Genomic DNA, 18376 nt, shown 5'->3' on the forward strand with positions numbered 1-18376 from the left:
CGCCCGGGCGGCGGGCCGGGCCGAGCGCGGGGCCGTCCGCGGCGCCCTCCCCACACCTGTGCGGCGTCCCGGGGTGGAGGGACGCGGGCGCCCGGCCCGGCGGCGGTGCGCGGCGCCCTCGAGGCGAGTCCCCATGCCAGGCCCCCGGGCGGGGCGGTCTCCGGGCGGAAACGCGGGCCGGGCGCGCGGCGCGCGGAAAGCCCTGAGGCAGCCGGGGAGGGGGCACGCGGATGGAGGGGCCGCCGTCCGGCAGTTTTCCTTTCCGTCCTTCCTTGAGCAGAAAAGCACAGGATTTCCCTTTTCCGAGATTTCTTCTGTCCAGTTATATTTCGATCATCCCTTTCCTGGCATCTCGATTCGACTTGAAAGGGAGACGGAACTCGGGGAAAAGGCTGAATTGGGGCCGAGCCGAGACGTCCAAGGTCCAGCCTCGAGTGGGGTGACCTCTTGGACACTTGGTTTGCCAAGTGGGGGCTCTCTGTAGGACCGGCAGCTCGGGGCAGATTTCGGAGACTGGGTGAATGGGGTAGCAAATCAATATTTCTTCTCGAAAAGACCCCTGAGCAATCCGGGGGCCTCATATCAGACTCCGAGCTACCCTGCATTGAAATTGACCATCATATAAATTATGAAATAGTGTGTCCACATTTTGCATTTGTGACAGAGTGCTGAACTTAGTCTAGTTTTGTATATTGGATGCTAATCAATCATTATAATGACGGGAATATTTAGCATTGATTATGAGGTAATGCGCACAATTGAAAACACGTTTATTGTTTCATATTTATTGCAGCCATGGCTCTAAAAGGACAAGAAGATTATATTTACCTTTTCAAGGATTCGACGCATCCAGTGGATTTTCTGGATGCATTCAAAACATTTTACTTGGATGGATTATTTACTGATATTACCCTTCAGTGTCCTTCAGGCATAATATTCCATTGTCACCGAGCTGTTTTAGCTGCTTGCAGCAATTATTTTAAAGCAATGTTCACAGCTGATATGAAAGAAAAATTTAAAAATAAAATAAAAATCTCTGGCATCCAACATGATATCTTGGAAGGCCTTGTAAATTATGCGTACACGTCCCAAATTGAGATAACTAAAAGGAATGTTCAAAGCCTGCTTGAAGCAGCAGATCTGCTACAATTCCTTTCAGTAAAGAAAGCATGTGAGCAGTTTTTGGTAAGGCACTTGGATATTGATAATTGTATTGGAATGCACTCCTTTGCAGAATTTCACGTGTGTCCAGAACTAGAGAAGGAATCTCGAAGAATTCTATGCTCAAGGTTTAAGGAAGTATGGCAACAAGAAGAATTTCTGGAAATAAGCCTTGAAAAATTTCTCTTTATCTTGTCCAGAAAGAATCTCAGTGTTTGGAAAGAAGAAGCTGTCATAGAGCCAGTTATCAAGTGGACTGCTCATGATGTAGAAAATCGAATTGAATGCCTGTATAATCTACTAAGCTATATCAACATAGATATAGATCCAGTGTATTTAAAAACAGCTTTGGGCCTTCAAAGAAGCTGCCTGTTAACCGAAAATAAGATCCGATCTCTCATATACAATGCTTTGAATCCCATGCATAAAGAGATTTCTCAGAGGTCCACAGCCACAATGTATATCGTTGGAGGCTATTACTGGCATCCTTTATCAGAGGTGCACGTATGGGATCCTTTGACAAATGTTTGGATCCAGGGAGCAGAAATACCAGATTACACTAGGGAGAGCTATGGTGTTACATGTTTGGGACCCAATATTTATGTAACTGGGGGTTACAGAACGGATAACATAGAAGCTCTTGACACAGTGTGGATCTATAACAGTGAAAGTGATGAATGGACAGAAGGTTTGCCAATGATCAATGCCAGGTATTACCACTGTGCAGTCACCTTGGGTGGCTGTGTCTATGCTTTAGGTGGTTACAGAAAAGGGGCTCCAGCAGAAGAGGCCGAGTTCTATGATCCATTAAAAGAGAGATGGATTCCTATTGCAAACATGATTAAAGGTAAGTGCAGATTGTGTTTATTCTGTATTTTTTAGGTGTTTGAGGTTAGGCCAAGGGTCTCTCAGTTCTCTCACAGATAACGTTAAAAAGAATTTATCACTTTGGAATGCTACCTAGGAACTATAGTGGCTTATACAAATAATGTTACACAGAATGTTCCGAGTGAAAATATAGTATAGCAGTCCCCAACTTGACTGAGAGTTCTGTGATCAGAGTATGCTACCCAGGCTAGAAAAGAAATATTATTTATATAAGAAAACAGTATAATTCATTTTTCTTATTCTACAGCCTGTTTTGAATCTACATCTTGCTTTGAGTCTTAAGAATTTATATTTAAATCAAAGGCTAAATGAAGAGAGAAAGCTGGGTACTTTTATTCATGTTTAATTTTCTATTTTTTTGCTTGCTCTTGACATTGAACCTTTTTGATTCTGCTTTTAAATATTCAGCTTTTTTTCCTCTCATCATCTGATCATCTGTCTTTTAAAAGGTCTTTCATTAAAACCTTGAGAGCTTTGGTCCCTATAGGATGTAACAACTTACATTCTCTCAAAAACTAGAGACAAACAACCTCTGCTCTCCAGTCTTGTCTTAGAGGGAAAAGGAGAGGGGCAGGTCCCCTACCTCCCGCATGTGGCCCACACAGTGGCTATTGGATCTCAGCATCTGTCTGATAAACACTGTATTTTCTGCTGTGTTTGGTACTAGATTAGCCTTGTCTTTCTCTCCCACTGTAAAAAAAAAGTTAAGCTAGAATCTCACTTATTTCATTACATTTATTCATTGGTGCTGGGGAGTTGCACACAAACTGGTACATTGTTACCAAATTTGAGTCATTTTATTCCAGATGTTTCTTCCCAGGCCTTTCTGTTTCTTTTTTAATGCTAGTGAGGGTGTGGGAATCTGACCTGGTCTGGGAATCTGACCCGGTGTGATTCTTGGATGAGAACAGGAAGCCTGAGAGGCAGAATGGCCTTGTGACCAGACATGCTTCTTCTGAAGCCACACTGCCTGGATCCAAATCCTGACTTTCACCTCACTTGCTGGTGAGCTTGGGCAAATGGTTTAATCTCCCTGTGCCCCAGTTTTGCCATCTGTACAATGGGGGTCACAATATTACATAGCTTAGTTCTGAAAGGATTCATTGAGTTTATTCATGTGAAGTGCTTAGAACCGTGCCTGGCACAGAGTAAGCACTCAGTAAGTGTTAGGCATTATAGTCATGAACATCTTATAGAAGAACATGTCAGCTTTGACAGCGCAGAAATATCTTTCATATTCAATTACAGCCACTCTCCTGCACGTCCGAAGATTGCGAAGTGGTTGGCAGGTTGGGAGAAGGTGCCTGCTGCGATAGCTGCTCTGGTTTTTGACTCTGCCTGAGCTTGACCCCCCCCAATTTACTAATTCTCCCAGTCCTCTCCCCAGGGTGGCTCTTAATGTCCTGACTCCTTTCCTACAAAAGAAGCAAGGAAAGTTCAAATATTTTAGCAGCTATTGTAAACCTGGATATATTTCTGCCTCTGTTTCTTAATGATAAGATCACAATTTCAGTGGTTCTGCAGTTTAGAGTATATTTCTTTGAGGATTGAAATGTATTACTTTACTGAAATGTTGTTAAATCATGTGTGAAACAGTGCTTCCCGAAAAGAAAATGCTGCAATGGTGTATCCACTGTAAAGAAGGCCACACGTGTTCTTGCCTTAGCCTTGAGTGGAATGGAAGACCCTTGTATGCTGAAGTCTTCCCCTACTCCCCAGCTGGGTCTGAAATTCGAGAGTTTTATACTTTTTTTTTTTTGCGGTACGCGGGCCTCTCACTGTTGTGGTCTCTCCCGTTGCGGAGCACAGGCTCCGGACGCACAGGCTCAGCGGCCATGGCTCAACGGGCCCAGCTGCTCCGCGGCATGTGGGATCTTCCCGGACTGGGGCACGAACCCGTGTCCCCTGCATCGGCAGGCGGACTCTCAACCACTGCGCCACCAGGGAAGCCCCAGAGTTTTATACTTTTAACTTAAGTTTTGATTCCTGATTATATCTGACCATCCCAGGGAAGGGTAACACTTTTGTCAGTTATGTGCACTTTTTGCTAGTACTGGTTCTGATGGGTGGACTCATGCTGAACTTTAAGTTTCCCATTTGTCTCTAGAAAGGATAACACTGTGTTCCCCAGTTTGTTTTATTTTGTAGCCATAAAGTGAACTAGCAGCTTTCCCTGGTAATGAGCACCTAAATTGGGCAAAGTCAAATTTCAAATTCATTTCCTTTTTTAGTTTACGGGTATACAGAGAAGAAATAAATACCCGGCTGTTTAGAAACTCCTAACTTTTTGTCCCCCTCATCATAACTGCCCTGCTTATAAACTCACTTTCGTTTTGGAGTAGAAATGCACAGGGAGATTGAACTGCACCGGCCCATCTAACAGGCTAAGTAAAAAGTTGGTTGAAAGACTTAAAACTGACATTTTCAACGAAAACGAGCCTCCTCATCTTTCTTCCTCATGTCTTCTTCCCCTGCTGAATCCATTTCTTCCTTATTTTTCTGTGGCATCAGTGTTTCCCAGTTTTCCGAGCTCAGGACCTCAGAATGAGTCTTGTTTGTCTTGGACGCAGTCAGTCATCAAGGCCCATCTGTTCTGCCAGTGTCTCTTACCTTGGTATCCTTCCCTCCGACTCAAGGCCCAGTCTAAAGTCAGGCCCTCAGCACCTGGGCCAATACCTACCTCTTTCTGACTCTTGACCTTTTACTCCTGTAGTCCCTCCCTTCCTCTCTTGAAAAACCTTAAAAGTCCTGCTAAATTAAGTCCATGTTTCTTAGTTGGGCATCAGGATCCTTTGCCATGTGGCTTCAGTTTACCACGTCAGCTTTAATTTCCACACGACAGCCCCAGGTGTGCCACCTGCCCTGCCCAAGTGCTGGGAATAAAACTCAGCTACGTGACATTGTCCAATAAGCACTCACCTTTCCCTCTGCCTAGGATGGCTTCCTCTCACCTGTGCCTGCCAAAGGCTACCTACTGAGGCCCAGGACAAATTCTGCCACTGCCTGCCATGATTCCCTTAGTCAAAGCAGTGTCTCCTTGCTCTGAACGTTCATAGGAGTTCTCTACCCTGTGTTCTAATTATTTGTGTAAATGTCTCACCCCTTTTAAAAAAAGGTGCAGGGAGCCTTTTTTTTTTAATTCTTCTATCCTTCGTAGCACAATGCCTTGCATCTACTGTCAATAATAACAAAATCCATAGTAATCTTAGTCCAATATTCATTGCAAAACCGAATGAAAGAGCAATCTGAAGATGTGATTTTAATTAACACACAGGCGTGGGAAATGCTACTGCCTGTGTCTTACATGAAGTTATCTACGTCATTGGCGGCCACTGCGGATACAGAGGAAGCTGCACCTATGACAAGGTCCAGAGCTACAATTCAGATATCAATGAATGGAGCCTCATCACCTCCAGTCCACATCCAGGTAACAACTTACTGTCTCAAATAGTACATGTTGTGATGCATCTTATCAGCATAAGAGATGGCTAAAAATGGGCTGGAAGTAGAAAGTGCTAAATTTGTAGTAGGCTACACATGGGTATAATTAAAGGCTCAAAATATTCACATGTTCATCTAACAATAATCACAATTAGCTTATTCCAGCTAGATGACACCTACAAATACTTTCCCTAATGTCTTTACATGACACATATTTTAAGCCTGTATGGTTAAAAGAATTAGTTTCTGCATAACTTTTTTTTACTGAGATTCTTTTTTTGTGTTTCCTATTCCTTAGTTATATGCTTTCTTTCATTTACTACATGCATTATATAAAACACAATTTTTATTGACAGTTAAAAACCACTAGTCTATGAAATAGTTGGGAAGGATACCTGTTGATTCAGTTCAGCAAGAAATGATTTTTTTTTTTTAGAAGCATGTTCTTTCTGGGTTTCAATAGCTATTAAGCACATACTCCTGTGATGTGCAGGGCCCTGTGTTGGCCTTAACAGTTGTCTACCCACAAAGAATGGCCTGCCTTCTGTGGTGTCCTTTGTTCTTTGACTTGTCTCTTTGGTTAGAGCTCAGGGGGGAGGATAAACTGTTACAGTTACCTGGTTAAGGTTAAGCCATCTGATTAAGGTTTTTTTCATTAGGAAAGATTCATATCACCATGTCACCATACTACTTAGAATCATTTTCCATATAGCATCCGGCTTCTGTGTGAGTCACTGGAGAGCATAGTTGGAATTCATGAGCTTGAACCATCTGAGAATAATAATGATAGCTGACCTTCTTGAGCACTTTCCATAGGTCAGGTACTGACTGAGTGCTTTGCATGTAATATTACCTTAAATTCTAACTACAATCCTGTAAGTATTGTTTACCCCTGTTTTACATATTTGTAAAGGCTTAGAAAGGATAAGTAGCTTTGCCAAGGTCACACAGTTTGGAAGTGGTGGATCAGGATTCAAAGTCAGGCAGTTTGATTGCATTGACCTGTGCTATGACCGATAAGCAATCTGCCTGTCCATAAGGGAACAGGCTCTCCTACTTTTGACCAATGCAGCTAGTTCCACCATACATCATATATGTCATCTCACAGTTCAGGGGGAGCACACCTGAATCTGGTGCTGTGTCTGCATATACCACAGGACTTACACAAGGAGGGACTTCAGCCATATGCTGTCCTGGCTCTGAAGACATATTGGAGGTAGACTTTCGTCTCCTAGTAGTTTAGATGTATTATCCCAGACTCCCCACAACTTGCTGTGATAACTAATGAAATTATAATAGAAAATAATAATAACTGTCATACTGAGTACAGGCATACCTTGTTTTATTGTGCTTCGCTTTACTGTACTTTGCAGATATTGCATTTTTTACAAATTGAAGGTTTGTGGCAGCCCTGCCTTGAGAATTCTATCGGTGCCATTTTTCCAACAGCGTTTGCTCACTTTGTGTCTTGTCACAGTTTGGTTATTCTTGCAGTGTTTAAAACTTTTTCATTATTATTACATTTGTTATTGTAATCTTTGATCAGTGATCTTTGATGTTCTATTGTAATTGAATTGGCATTTTTTAGCAATAAAATATTTTGAAATTAAGGTATATTCATTGTTTTTTTAGACATAAAAAATATGCTATTGCACACTTAATAGACTACAGTATAGTATAAACATAACTTTTATATGCCCTGGAAAACCAAAAACTGTGTGACGCTTTATTGTGATATTCACTTTATTACTGTGCTCTGGAACCCAACCTGCGATATCGTCAAGGTATGCCTGTAATAGCTAACATTTATTCAATAAGTATGTACCAGGCACTAACTATTCCAATACTTTTATCTGTATTAATCCTTTGAAACCTCACAGCAATCCTGTGAGCTAGGTACTGCTACTATTTTATAAGTCACTGAGGCACACAGAGAGTGAATGTATTGCCCAAGGTCAGCTAGCTAGGGTTTGTTGTGAGATTCAAATCCAGGCAGTCTGGCTGGGAGCTCATGCTCTTAACAACTACACTGTTACTTCATTTGATCCTCACGTTAACCTTATGAGTTAGATACTTCTCTGACTTATCTTTACAAAGAAAATCTAACATATGAAAAGTCAGATTAACAAATCAGAGGGCAGTTGTTTACATTACAAACTTAATTTACATTTCATAAAGAGATTCCTTTAAAGGGACTTCTGTGGTGGCTCAGTGGTTAAGAATCCACCTGCCAATGCAGGGGACACAGGTTCGATCCCTGGTCTGGGAAGATCCCACATGCTGCAGAGCAACTAAACCCGTGCGCCACAACTACTGAGCCTGTGCTCAAGAGCCCACAAGCCACAACTACTGAAGCCCACGCGCTTAGAGCCCGTGCTCTGCAACAAGAGAAGCCCGCACTCACTGCAACTAGAGAAAGCCCGTGCACAGCAATGAAGACCCAACGTGGCCAAAAATAAAATAAGTAAATTAATTAATTAAAAAATAAATACAGAAATAAAGGTCTCATAACATACTTAAATTGGGTATAGCTTGTTAACTGCTTGAAAGAGAGTTTAAAAGGTAGTGAGACTTAAGCCAAAGTATGTAAAGCCATGGCAAATCAAAAAATCAATTAGAAATGAATATTAGAATTCCATATGGAGCATTTTGATTCACATTGGACATTTTCCTGACATATTGTGAGAAACGAAGTTATCAAATTAGCAGCCTACGTGGTATCTTCTGTTTGGCTCTTACAGTGTTCAAAATATTTTTTAACTGGCTTGTTACCAATATTTAAAATTCAGGAGATTTCAAATAAAAATCATGATTTCTGGCCTTTAGAAAAATTGCAGGATCTCGCAACCTTGGATCATATTCCTTCCTGGCAACAATTATTGGTGCCAAGCAGTGGCTGTTCCCTTTAGATGAGGCTTATATGCTCCGTTTCACCACGGTCTCTTCCATTCTCATCACATCATAGACTTGGGAGGCCTGTGCTGCTGTTTTTCTTACCCCTAGCCTGGTTCATTCAGCTAGTCTGTTATCTCCTTGGCCCTGGAAGGCATTTGGACCTACATCCTCTGAATTATAGCAAGTTATGCCTCTTATGCAGTTTAGGAGCACTTCCTGAAGAATGTAAAATGTCAGTCTTGAGTCTACCTTATAGATATGTAGCTTAGACCACAAAGAAATGACTACTGTTATTTTTAAAAGGTAATCTAAATGTTATCTTTTTTCTTAATGCTTTTAAGGGTGGTTACTTTGTATAGTTGAAAAACGGGACTATAATCCCATTAAATTCAAGATAACATTTATTGAGACCTTACCTTGGGAAAGATACCATTCTATCGACAGTTATTACATAAGACACAAAGATGATTAATTTTACTGCCAGAGGAACTCAGTATCTAGTAGTAAATACACATACATAACAGGAATACAAGACAGTCTTACAAATAAGTGCTACTGAAATTGAGGGTAGAGTGAGCTTCAGTCTAATTAAGGGGACCCTGACAATCTTAGAAGACTTCCAGGCATAGGCTGTTATGATTTGGGCCTTAAGGAATAGCTACAATTAAGGAAGGTAGTTTTTGGGGAAGAGCGCTCTGGCAGAAAGTTAGCCAGTGAAGGAAGGCTGAAGGGAAATTTCCAGGTTCATTCCAGTTCCTGGGAGTAAGAGTATATAATGAGATGCAAGAGGGTAGGATGAGAGACTGGATGGGCGAGTTCACTTGAAGAGCATGTCATGGAGGGCTTTGAATGGCAGCCTGGAGAATTTTAAAAATAGAGAGCTTAAAGTTTTCAGAGCAAGAGAATGATGCGTGATCAGTTCTAGCTTCAAGAAAAGAACTCCTTTGAGAATAGACTGGGAGAAAGATGGCAGGGAGATCTGCTAAAGCTATTGTAATAAACCAGGTGAGAAATACTGCAAGCCTGAAGTGGTAGGAGTAGAAAACAGGCAGGTGCGAGGAATGTTACAGATTCACCATTGATTGAATGGTAGTGATTGCTCCCTTGGGTGACTGGACATTGGCAATGAGGACGAGAAAGGAATTGACAGTCATTCCAGGCTCTCTGTCTGATTGACTAGGAGCATTGAAGTAGCAACCAGTGGGAGGGAGAAGAGGAAAGATGATGAACTCAGTTTTGTAGTGAAATGTCAAGGACCAGTTAGATAACTCAGAAGAGCTGTCCAGCAAGCGATGCAAAGTGTGGTTCTGCAGCTCAGGAGGAAGAATGCAGCTAAATACAGAGACCTGTGAGTTGTTTGCTCAGAGATGATGACTATGTGTGGAGGTGAATGAGATGCCTTGGGAGGTTGGGACCAACAACACAGTAGTGAGCAAAATCTTGGTAAACAGCATTAGTTAAAGGATGAGCTGAGGAAGAAGAGTGCGTGAAGAACCCGGGAGAAGCAGTAAGTGATAGAGAGGGAAAATCCGTGGAGAGCTGTGTCCAGTGGGAATAACGTTCTCTCCTGGCTCTGCTATTTATTTACTTGTGTAATCTTGGGCAGCAGCTTAAGCTCTTGGGCCTTACTTTCCAGCAAAATAAGGAAGTTAGATTAGATAAGCTTTACAGGTCTTTTCAGTGAGAAAAAAATCTTAGGTAAAAATCTTAAAGTATTTCAATGGATATTGAATACCTGAAAATATTGTGGTTGTCTCTGAATCCCTGCATGGCTTTGTTCCTATCACTCATGTAACACTGAATACAGACTGCCATGTATTTATAGTGCATATTTGTGTGTAAACTCTTTTGAGCCATGACAGATGGTGCTATTCCTCATACTTGGTTTGAAATTGTTCATTCATTCATTTGTCCAACAGATATTTGCTGAGTGCTTCCTGCTTGCTATGTACAGCGCTAGGAGCTCAATAAACAAGACACAGTCCCTTAGCATCAGTAGCTTTATAGAATGACCAACAAGAAAAAAGGCAGTTATAGCTGAGGAAGTTTCCATCAACTATAACAGAACATTATGTTGCATTTGGATAACAGGGGAAAAACTACCAGGAATTTATTTATTTATCTGTTTGTTTGTTTGTTTATGGCTGCGTTGGTTTTTCATTGCTGCTTATAGGCTTTCTCTAGTTGCGGCGAGTGGGGGCTGCTCTTCATTGCAGTGCGCGGGCTTGTCATGCAGTGGCGTCTCTTTCTGTGGAGCACGGGCTGTAGGCATGTGGGCTCAGTAGTTGTGGCACGTGGGCTCAGTAGTTGTGGCTTGCAGGCTTAGTTGCCCCACAGCATGTGGTATGTTCCTGGACCAGGGATGGAACCCATGTCCCCTGCATTGGCAGGCGGATTCTTAACCCCTGTGCCACCAGAGAAGCCCACTTTATTTATTTTTATACTTTTTAAAAATTGAGATATAGTTTATGTACAATATTATATAAGTTTTAGGGGTACAGCATAGTGATTTATAATTTTAAAATTTTTTTATAGTTAAAATATTTTATACTCTATAGTTATTATAAAGTATTGGCTATATTCCCTGTGTTGTACAATATATCCTTGTAGCCTATTCATTTTATACATAATAGTTTGTACTTCTTAATCCCCTACCCCTATCTTGCCCCTATCCCACTTCCCTCTCCCCACTGGTAACCACTAGCTTGTTCTCTATATCTGTGAGTCTATTTTGTTTTTGTTATATTAACTAGCTTGTTTTATTTTTTAGATTCCACATATAAGTGATACCATGCAGTATTTGTCTTTCTCTGTCTGACTTATTTCACTTAGCATAATACCCTCCAAGTCCATCCATGTTGTTGCAAATGGCAAAATTTCTTTTTTATGGCTGAGTAGCATTCCATTGTGTGTGTGTGTGTATTATATATATATCACATCTTTTTTATCTGTTCATCTGGGGGTTTTTTGCTTTATCATTTTTTTAAAAATTATTTATTTGTTGGAGTATAGTTGATTTACAATGTTGTGTTAGTTTCAGGTGTATAGCAAAGTGAATCAGATACATATACATATATCCACTGTTTTTTAGATTCTTTTCCCATATAGGCCATTACAGAGTATTGAGTAGAGTTCCCTATGCTATATAGTAGGTCTTATTAGTTATCTGTTTTACACATAGTAGTGTGTATATGTTAATCCCAATATCCCAATGTATCCCTCCCCCTCTTACCCCCTGGTAACCATAAGTTTGTTTTCTACTCTGTAACTCTATTTCTGTTTTGTAGATAAGTTCATTTGTACCCTTTTTTAAGATTCCATATATAAGCAATATCATATAATATTCATCATTCTCTGACTTCACTCAGTATGACAATCTCTAGGTCCATCCATGTTGCTGCAAATGAATTATTTTGTTCTTTTTTATGGCTAATATTCCATTGTATATACATACCATATATTCTTTTTTTTTAAAATATCTTTATTGGGGTATAATTGCTTTACAATGGTGTGTTAGTTTCTGCTTTATAACGAAGTGAATCAGTTATACATATACATATGTTCCCATATCTCTTCGCTCTTGAGTCTCCCTCCCTCCCACCCTCCCTATCCCACCCCTCCAGGCAGTCACAAAGCACCGAGCTGATCTCCCTGTGCTATCCGGCTGCTTCCCACTATCTACCTACCTTACGTTTCATACCATATATTCTTTATCCGTTCCTCTGTTGATGGACATTTAGGTTACTTCCATGTCCTGGCTATTGTAAATAGTGCTGCAGTGTACATTGGGTTGCATGTGTCTTTTTGAATTATGGTGTTCTCTGGGTATATGTCCAGTAGTGGGATTGCTGTGTCATATGGTAGTTCTATTTTTAGTTTTCTAAGGAACCTCCATACTGTTGTCCATAGTGGCTGTACCAATTTACATTCCCACCAACAGTGCAAGAGGGTTCTCTTTTCTCCACACCCTCTCCAGCATTTATTGTTTCTAGATTTTTTGATGATGGCCATTCTGACCAGTGTGAGGTGATACCTCATTGTAGTTTTGATTTGCATTTCTCTAATAATTAGTGATTTTGAGCATCTTTTCATGTATTTGTTGGCGATTTATATGTCTTCTTTATAGAAATGTCTATTTAGGTCTTCTGCCCATTTTTTGATTGGGTTGGTTTTTTTTGGTATTGAGCTGCATGAGCTGTTTGTATATTTTGGAGATTGATCCTTTGTCAGTTGCTTCATTTGCAAATACCTTCTGCGATTCTGAGGGTTGTCTTTTAGTCTTGTTTATGGTTTCCTTTGCTGTACAAACTCTTTTAAGTTTAATTAGGTCCCATTTGTTTACTTTTGTTTTTTATTCTCATTACTTTAAGTGGTGGATCGAAAAAGATCTTGCTGCTGTTTATGTCAGAGAGTGTTCTGCCTGTCTTTTCCTCTAAGAGTTTTATAGTATCCAGCCTTACATTTAGGTCTTTAATCCATTTTGAGTTTATTTTTATATATGGTATGAGGCAATGTTCTAATTTCATTCTTTTCCATGTAGCTGTCTAGGTTTCCCAGCACTACTTGTTGAAGAGACTGTCTTTTCTCCATTGTATATTTTTGCCTCCTTTGTCATAGATTAATTGATCATGAGGATACAGCATTAATATACAGAAATCTGTTGGATTTCTATATGCTAACAATGAACTATCAGAAAGAGAAATTAAAGAAACAATCCCATTTACCATTGCATCAAAAAGAATAAAATACCTGGGACTAAACCTTCCTAAGGAGGTAAAGACCTGTGCTCGGAAAACTGTAAGACACTGATGAAAGAAATTGAAGATGTTATAAACAGATGGAAAGACATACTGTGTTCATGGATTGGAAGAATTAATATTGTTAAAATGACCACACTACTCTAAGGCAATCTACAGATTCAGTGCAATCCCTATCAAAATACCAAGGGTAGGGCTTCCCTGGTGGCGCAGTGGTTAAGAATCTGCCTGCCAATGCAGGAGACACGGGTTCGAGCCCTGGTCCAGGAAGATCCCACATGCCGTGGAGCAGCTAAGCCTGTGTGTCACAGCTACTGAGCCTGCACTCTAGAGCCTGCAAGCCACAACTACTGAGCTCGTGTGCCGCAACTACTGAAGTGCCCTATAGCCTGTGCTCTGCAACAAGAGAAGCCACTACGAGAAGAAGCCTGCGCACCACAATGAAGAGTAGCCCCCACTCACCACAACTAGAGAAAGCCTGTGCTCAGCAACGAAGACCCAACACAGCCCAAAATAAAATTAATTAATTAATTAAAAAAATACCAAGGGTATTTTTCACAGAACTAGAAAAAATAATTTTAAAATTTGTGTGGAAGCACAGAAGACCCTGAATAGCCAAAACAGTCTTGAAAAAGAAGAACAGAGCTGGAGGAATTGCTGACTTTAGACTATACTACACAACTACTGTAATCAAAACAGTATGGTACTGGCACAAAAACAGACACGTAAATCAATGGAACAGAATAGAGAGCCCAGGAGTCACTTTATTTTAAATATTTTTACTGCTGTAGAAAAATTGAGATACTTAACATAAGAGTTGCAAATTGAGGATTTTTTGTGAGATTTATGTAAGTTAAGAAAAGCTTAATAAGCTCATTGTTGAATCATTTATACCAACTGATAAAAGTTTTGAATCATTAATTTTCACAATAACCATTTGACAGAATGACTCATAATTTATATAAACAATGTGTCACAAGTACTCAAAAACAACTAAATCCTATAAAAATTCTGCATGTGTATAATTGAAAGGTAATAAATGGGTTTTCAGAGGTAGGAGAATTCTTTTTTTCTTGGATGTCAGAAACCAGAGAACAACAATATGGGGACTCAAAGCAGAAATACCAGTCTTCTCAGACTTTTCCTTAGGCTTTGAAACCTAAATAGTAAGAACTTTACTGATAAGAATTTGTCTTCCCTACTTAAAGGGGAAATCACATTTCTGATTGTACATTCTTTCTTTCTAAAGAAGGCTTTATAAGCTTTTCTTCCACGAAGTAATGGGAGCGCATATTTGGGCACGGAGGGTACAAGGTACAATTCATTCATTGATTCAACAAACTTTTATTGAGTCCTTACAAGATGCCAGACACTTGCCATCCTTCAGTTGGGAGTGGAGTGGTGGGCAGGACACAGTTCCTGCACTGTCAGAAGGAAGAGAGAGACTGTAAACAGGAACCACATCAGATCACGAGAAGAGCTACAGAGAGAATTAAAGTAGGGTGATGTGGTAGAGATGCCTGACCAGCTCCTTCAGGTTGGATGATCTGGGAAGGCCCTCTGAGGAGGTGAGAGTAAGATGAGACCTGAATGACATGGAGAAGGTAGCTGTGCAAGGACCTGGGAAAAGAAGGTGTTCCAGGCACATGGAACAGCTCAGCAATGGCAAGCTAAATCTTCATTTATTCGCCATAGTATTAGTGCCACTGACAACTCCTGCCCTTTCTTCAGGTCTGCAGCCAGAAGTATTTAAGTGTACTCTAATGGTCGATACTTCCAGAGAAAGAACTCACAGGCTGGGAGCGATATTAGAACCGAGGGCGTGGAAAAAAACAGGGCTGGGACTAGGGTCAGGCAAGTGATCTGTGCCCTTGAGGCACAGAACCGAAGGAGTTGCTCGGAAGTGGAAGAGTCTCCTCCTGTTTTGTGCTCTGGGCACGTCACTTGCCTTACCCTAGTCACAGCCCTGGGAAGAAGGGAGAGGAAGTGAAGTTGCCAAAGATCCTGGTGCCTTGAAGAGCCAGCAGGTTTGGATGTGGAGGGGGAGATACAATGGAAAAAACTTAAAATGGCCTGGAAAGCTGACCCCCAAGAGGTGGACTCCCAGCCCCAGGACGCAGACCTCACACGGCAGGCTTCAGCCTTTGAGCACCTTCCACAGCTTCTTAAGGTCACAGACTGTAGTTCCCCACTAAACTGGCTTATATTTCTCTAACTTCTTGTGTCTTTAACTTGACCGGCAGTGTGAGAGAGGCAAGCACCTGTGACAGCAGATACTGTACAGGGTTAGCTGCTAAGACCCGAAGGACCCTACACCAATTACCTGGCAATTACATGGCAGAGGGACTCTGCTGCTACCACCTTTTACACATAGGCGTAGAGAAAAAGGTGCCTGTGCTGGGAAGTTCCCAGAAGGATAGTGGTTGGAGGATGAGTTCTTCCCAGCATCCTGCAAAGCCAGTCTAGGGATAACCTGAAAGACAGCGGCAGGAATAGGTAATCTGAGTCTGGTGATTGGGAGTGGATTTTAAGGCTCCGTGTTGTGGTAGTGTGTGCTGGAATCAAAATGTCACAACTACTCTATTTTTGTATGCTAAATTGTAAAGCATTATTATATCACCACCCTAAGGTATCTCTTTTGCTTGTTATCCTAATAGAAATATGCTTTTTTCTTTTTAATAGAATATGGATTGTGTTCAGTTCCATTTGAAAATAAGCTCTATCTAGTTGGTGGACAAACTACAATCACAGAATGCTATGACCCTGAACAGAATGAATGGAGAGAGATCGCTCCCATGATGGAAAGGAGGATGGAGTGTGGTGCCGTCATCATGAATGGATGTATTTATGTCACTGGGGGGTATTCCTACTCAAAGGGGACATATCTTCAGAGCATTGAGAAATATGATCCAGATCTTAATAAGTGGGAAATCGTGGGTAATCTTCCAAGTGCCATGCGGTCCCACGGGTGTGTTTGTGTGTATAATGTTTGATTAAGTCCATAGAAATGACCAAGTAATCACTGTTTCAGGGTGTAGTGAAAAAGAATGTAGGGTTTGGAGTGTCTTACTTGTTATTGTAGCCTGGCGCACGTTAGGTAAATTCTCATGCCTAACCCCACTCTACACCCCGACCCTGTGATTAATGGTCAAGAAACATCTTATGTATATTTACAGTTGAATCAGTGGGGTTACTACCTTTAATCTCTGCTCATCAAAGGTGATCTGGAACACTGGACACTTGGTAAAAGGTGAAACGTCTTTGCAGTGAATTTTTATCTCCTGGTAGCATCAACACTGGGTGTAGGTCAAAATCATTCTGTGGAGTGAAATATTTCTTATGACAGTGTAATAGTGTACATTAATGTAATGTAATAGTGTGCATTAAAATTCCATTTAGCTAACAAGGAATTTGAAATATAAAGAGGGAATATTCTCTACCTCTACAAAATCAATACTTAAAATTTTTTTTTTACCTTTAGAATTATTTAGAATGGACTTAAGTCTAGTGTTTTTCCTTTGTAGTGTATATTATTTATAGTTATGATTCTTTATTTACTGACTCCCAGAGATATACAAGATGTTGTGCAAAAGATTATTACTATTCAGAGTTTACAAACTAAATTTAAAAGAATGGAAAATCTGAAAAATTACAGAGGAAAGAGTTGAATATTTGTTGATCCTAAGAGCTATTTTTAATTTTCAGCTTTGATATAAATTGCTAGTTTACGTGTCTCTAAGCATATCAGAAAATCCTCTTTATTCATAAGTATAGGTACTTGTCTGCATGTGAAATTGAAATTTAGAGCCAGAAAGCATGTAGAACATTGTGATACAGTAGAAAATACATTGATGAGAAGAAATTTGAATTCATTTTCCACTAACTAGATTTTGTGACTTGGATTGAGTCACCTAACCTCAATTAGAACTTCCCTTCCCATGTACACTGGCTCTTTGGGTGATAGATGTGCCTAGATATGGATCCCCACAGCTCTTGGAGTAGCCAGAGGTGGCCTGGGTAGCTGAAGCTTCAGGGCCAGAAACATCTTTGTCCATTTTCTCCAGTGTGCCTACCATATCACTGTCCATGTGTGCCATAACTTGAGAAAAGTTAAGAAGCATAGCTTAAGTTAACTCATCTAAACTTTTAGTAATCTGTTAGATCATCTACCCACACTCTTTATTTTTTAAGAGACAATAATTATTTTTAACTTTAAGTATGTAAGTGTAAAACTACCTAATTTTTCTGAGTTATTTTTAAATTTTAGAAAGAACCTGTTTAATACATTTGTTTAAGAAGGCATTTTAAACAGATACAACCCTTTAGGAACACAATATGGCACTACATAGAATGCCATAAAAATGACCATATTTTTTCCTCATAAATTGTACTCCTTGATTTGTAACCTAAAGAATAACATACAAACAAAATAAACAAACAAAAAGGTAAATGCATGAGGTTGTTTATGTCTGCATTATTTACAATAGCGAAAAATTGGAAATAATCTAAATGGCAAAGAAGAAAGTGGGCTAATAAAAAGAGTGAAGCCTTATACTGCCATTAAAAAAATTGTTTGGAAGACTGTAGAAACATGGGCATGTCTGTGATATGGTAAGTAAAATACGCACAATATAAAATGGTATGAACACTATCATTGTGTCTGTAAAATCTTTATGCATGTGGAAAGTAATATGCAGAAGTGAAATTCATTGTGTTAGTGTAGGGGGATATGGAATGATTTTTAAATTATTTAAATGTTTTCCTTTAATATTACTTTGTATTTTCAATAAAAATAAATAAATCACTGCATACATGGTAAAGCTGCTTGAATTTGGGCCATTTGAATTGAAGGACAATTGAGTTTCTGAATTAGTGAAGCAACTGAATTACAGAGTATTTCAATCTGTACTTGAATTACAGAATATTTTATTGCTCTCAAGAACATTTGCATTTAATGCTGAACCAGTAATATGTTATCCAGTAGGGCTTTAGAGATCTCTTTTGTGAATGGATGAGAACAGCTGCAATCACTTTTGCCTCCTTTCAGCTTATCTAGGTCCTATAAAAGTCCAGCCTCTGGAAATTCTTTCCTGACTGTTTCAGCCACAGTAAAACTTCCATTGGCACATTTAAAGAATTTAACATTTATATGTGCATGTTATGTCTCTTGGCTAATTTTGAGATCATGGATCCCGTCTTATTCTTAAGGATCTTGAAAATAGTTTGTGATCTCA

At 40.0% G+C, this 18376-nt stretch overlaps 1 protein-coding gene across 2 annotated transcripts in view; it reads left to right on the plus strand.

Moving 5' to 3' along the window:
- KLHL23 (kelch like family member 23) overlaps positions 1-17949 on the plus strand; it is a 23430-nt gene extending 5481 nt beyond the window's left edge. Inside the window, exons 2-4 of one of the 2 annotated variants that reach the window (XM_007452626.1) lie at positions 794-2008; positions 5324-5476; positions 15825-16135. In XM_007452626.1, the coding sequence (XP_007452688.1) occupies positions 794-2008; positions 5324-5476; positions 15825-16135 (1679 nt within the window). Of the gene's footprint in view, positions 1-793; positions 2009-5323; positions 5477-15824 lie in introns of both variants that reach the window. The other variant, XM_007452627.1, reaches the window with a different exon arrangement.
- Positions 17950-18376: the final 427 nt, after the last annotated feature.

Source organism: Lipotes vexillifer, unplaced genomic scaffold (genome assembly GCF_000442215.2).
Source record: "Lipotes vexillifer unplaced genomic scaffold, Lipotes_vexillifer_v1.1 scaffold454, whole genome shotgun sequence".
In the NCBI taxonomy this organism is placed as follows: domain Eukaryota; kingdom Metazoa; phylum Chordata; class Mammalia; order Artiodactyla; family Lipotidae; genus Lipotes; species Lipotes vexillifer.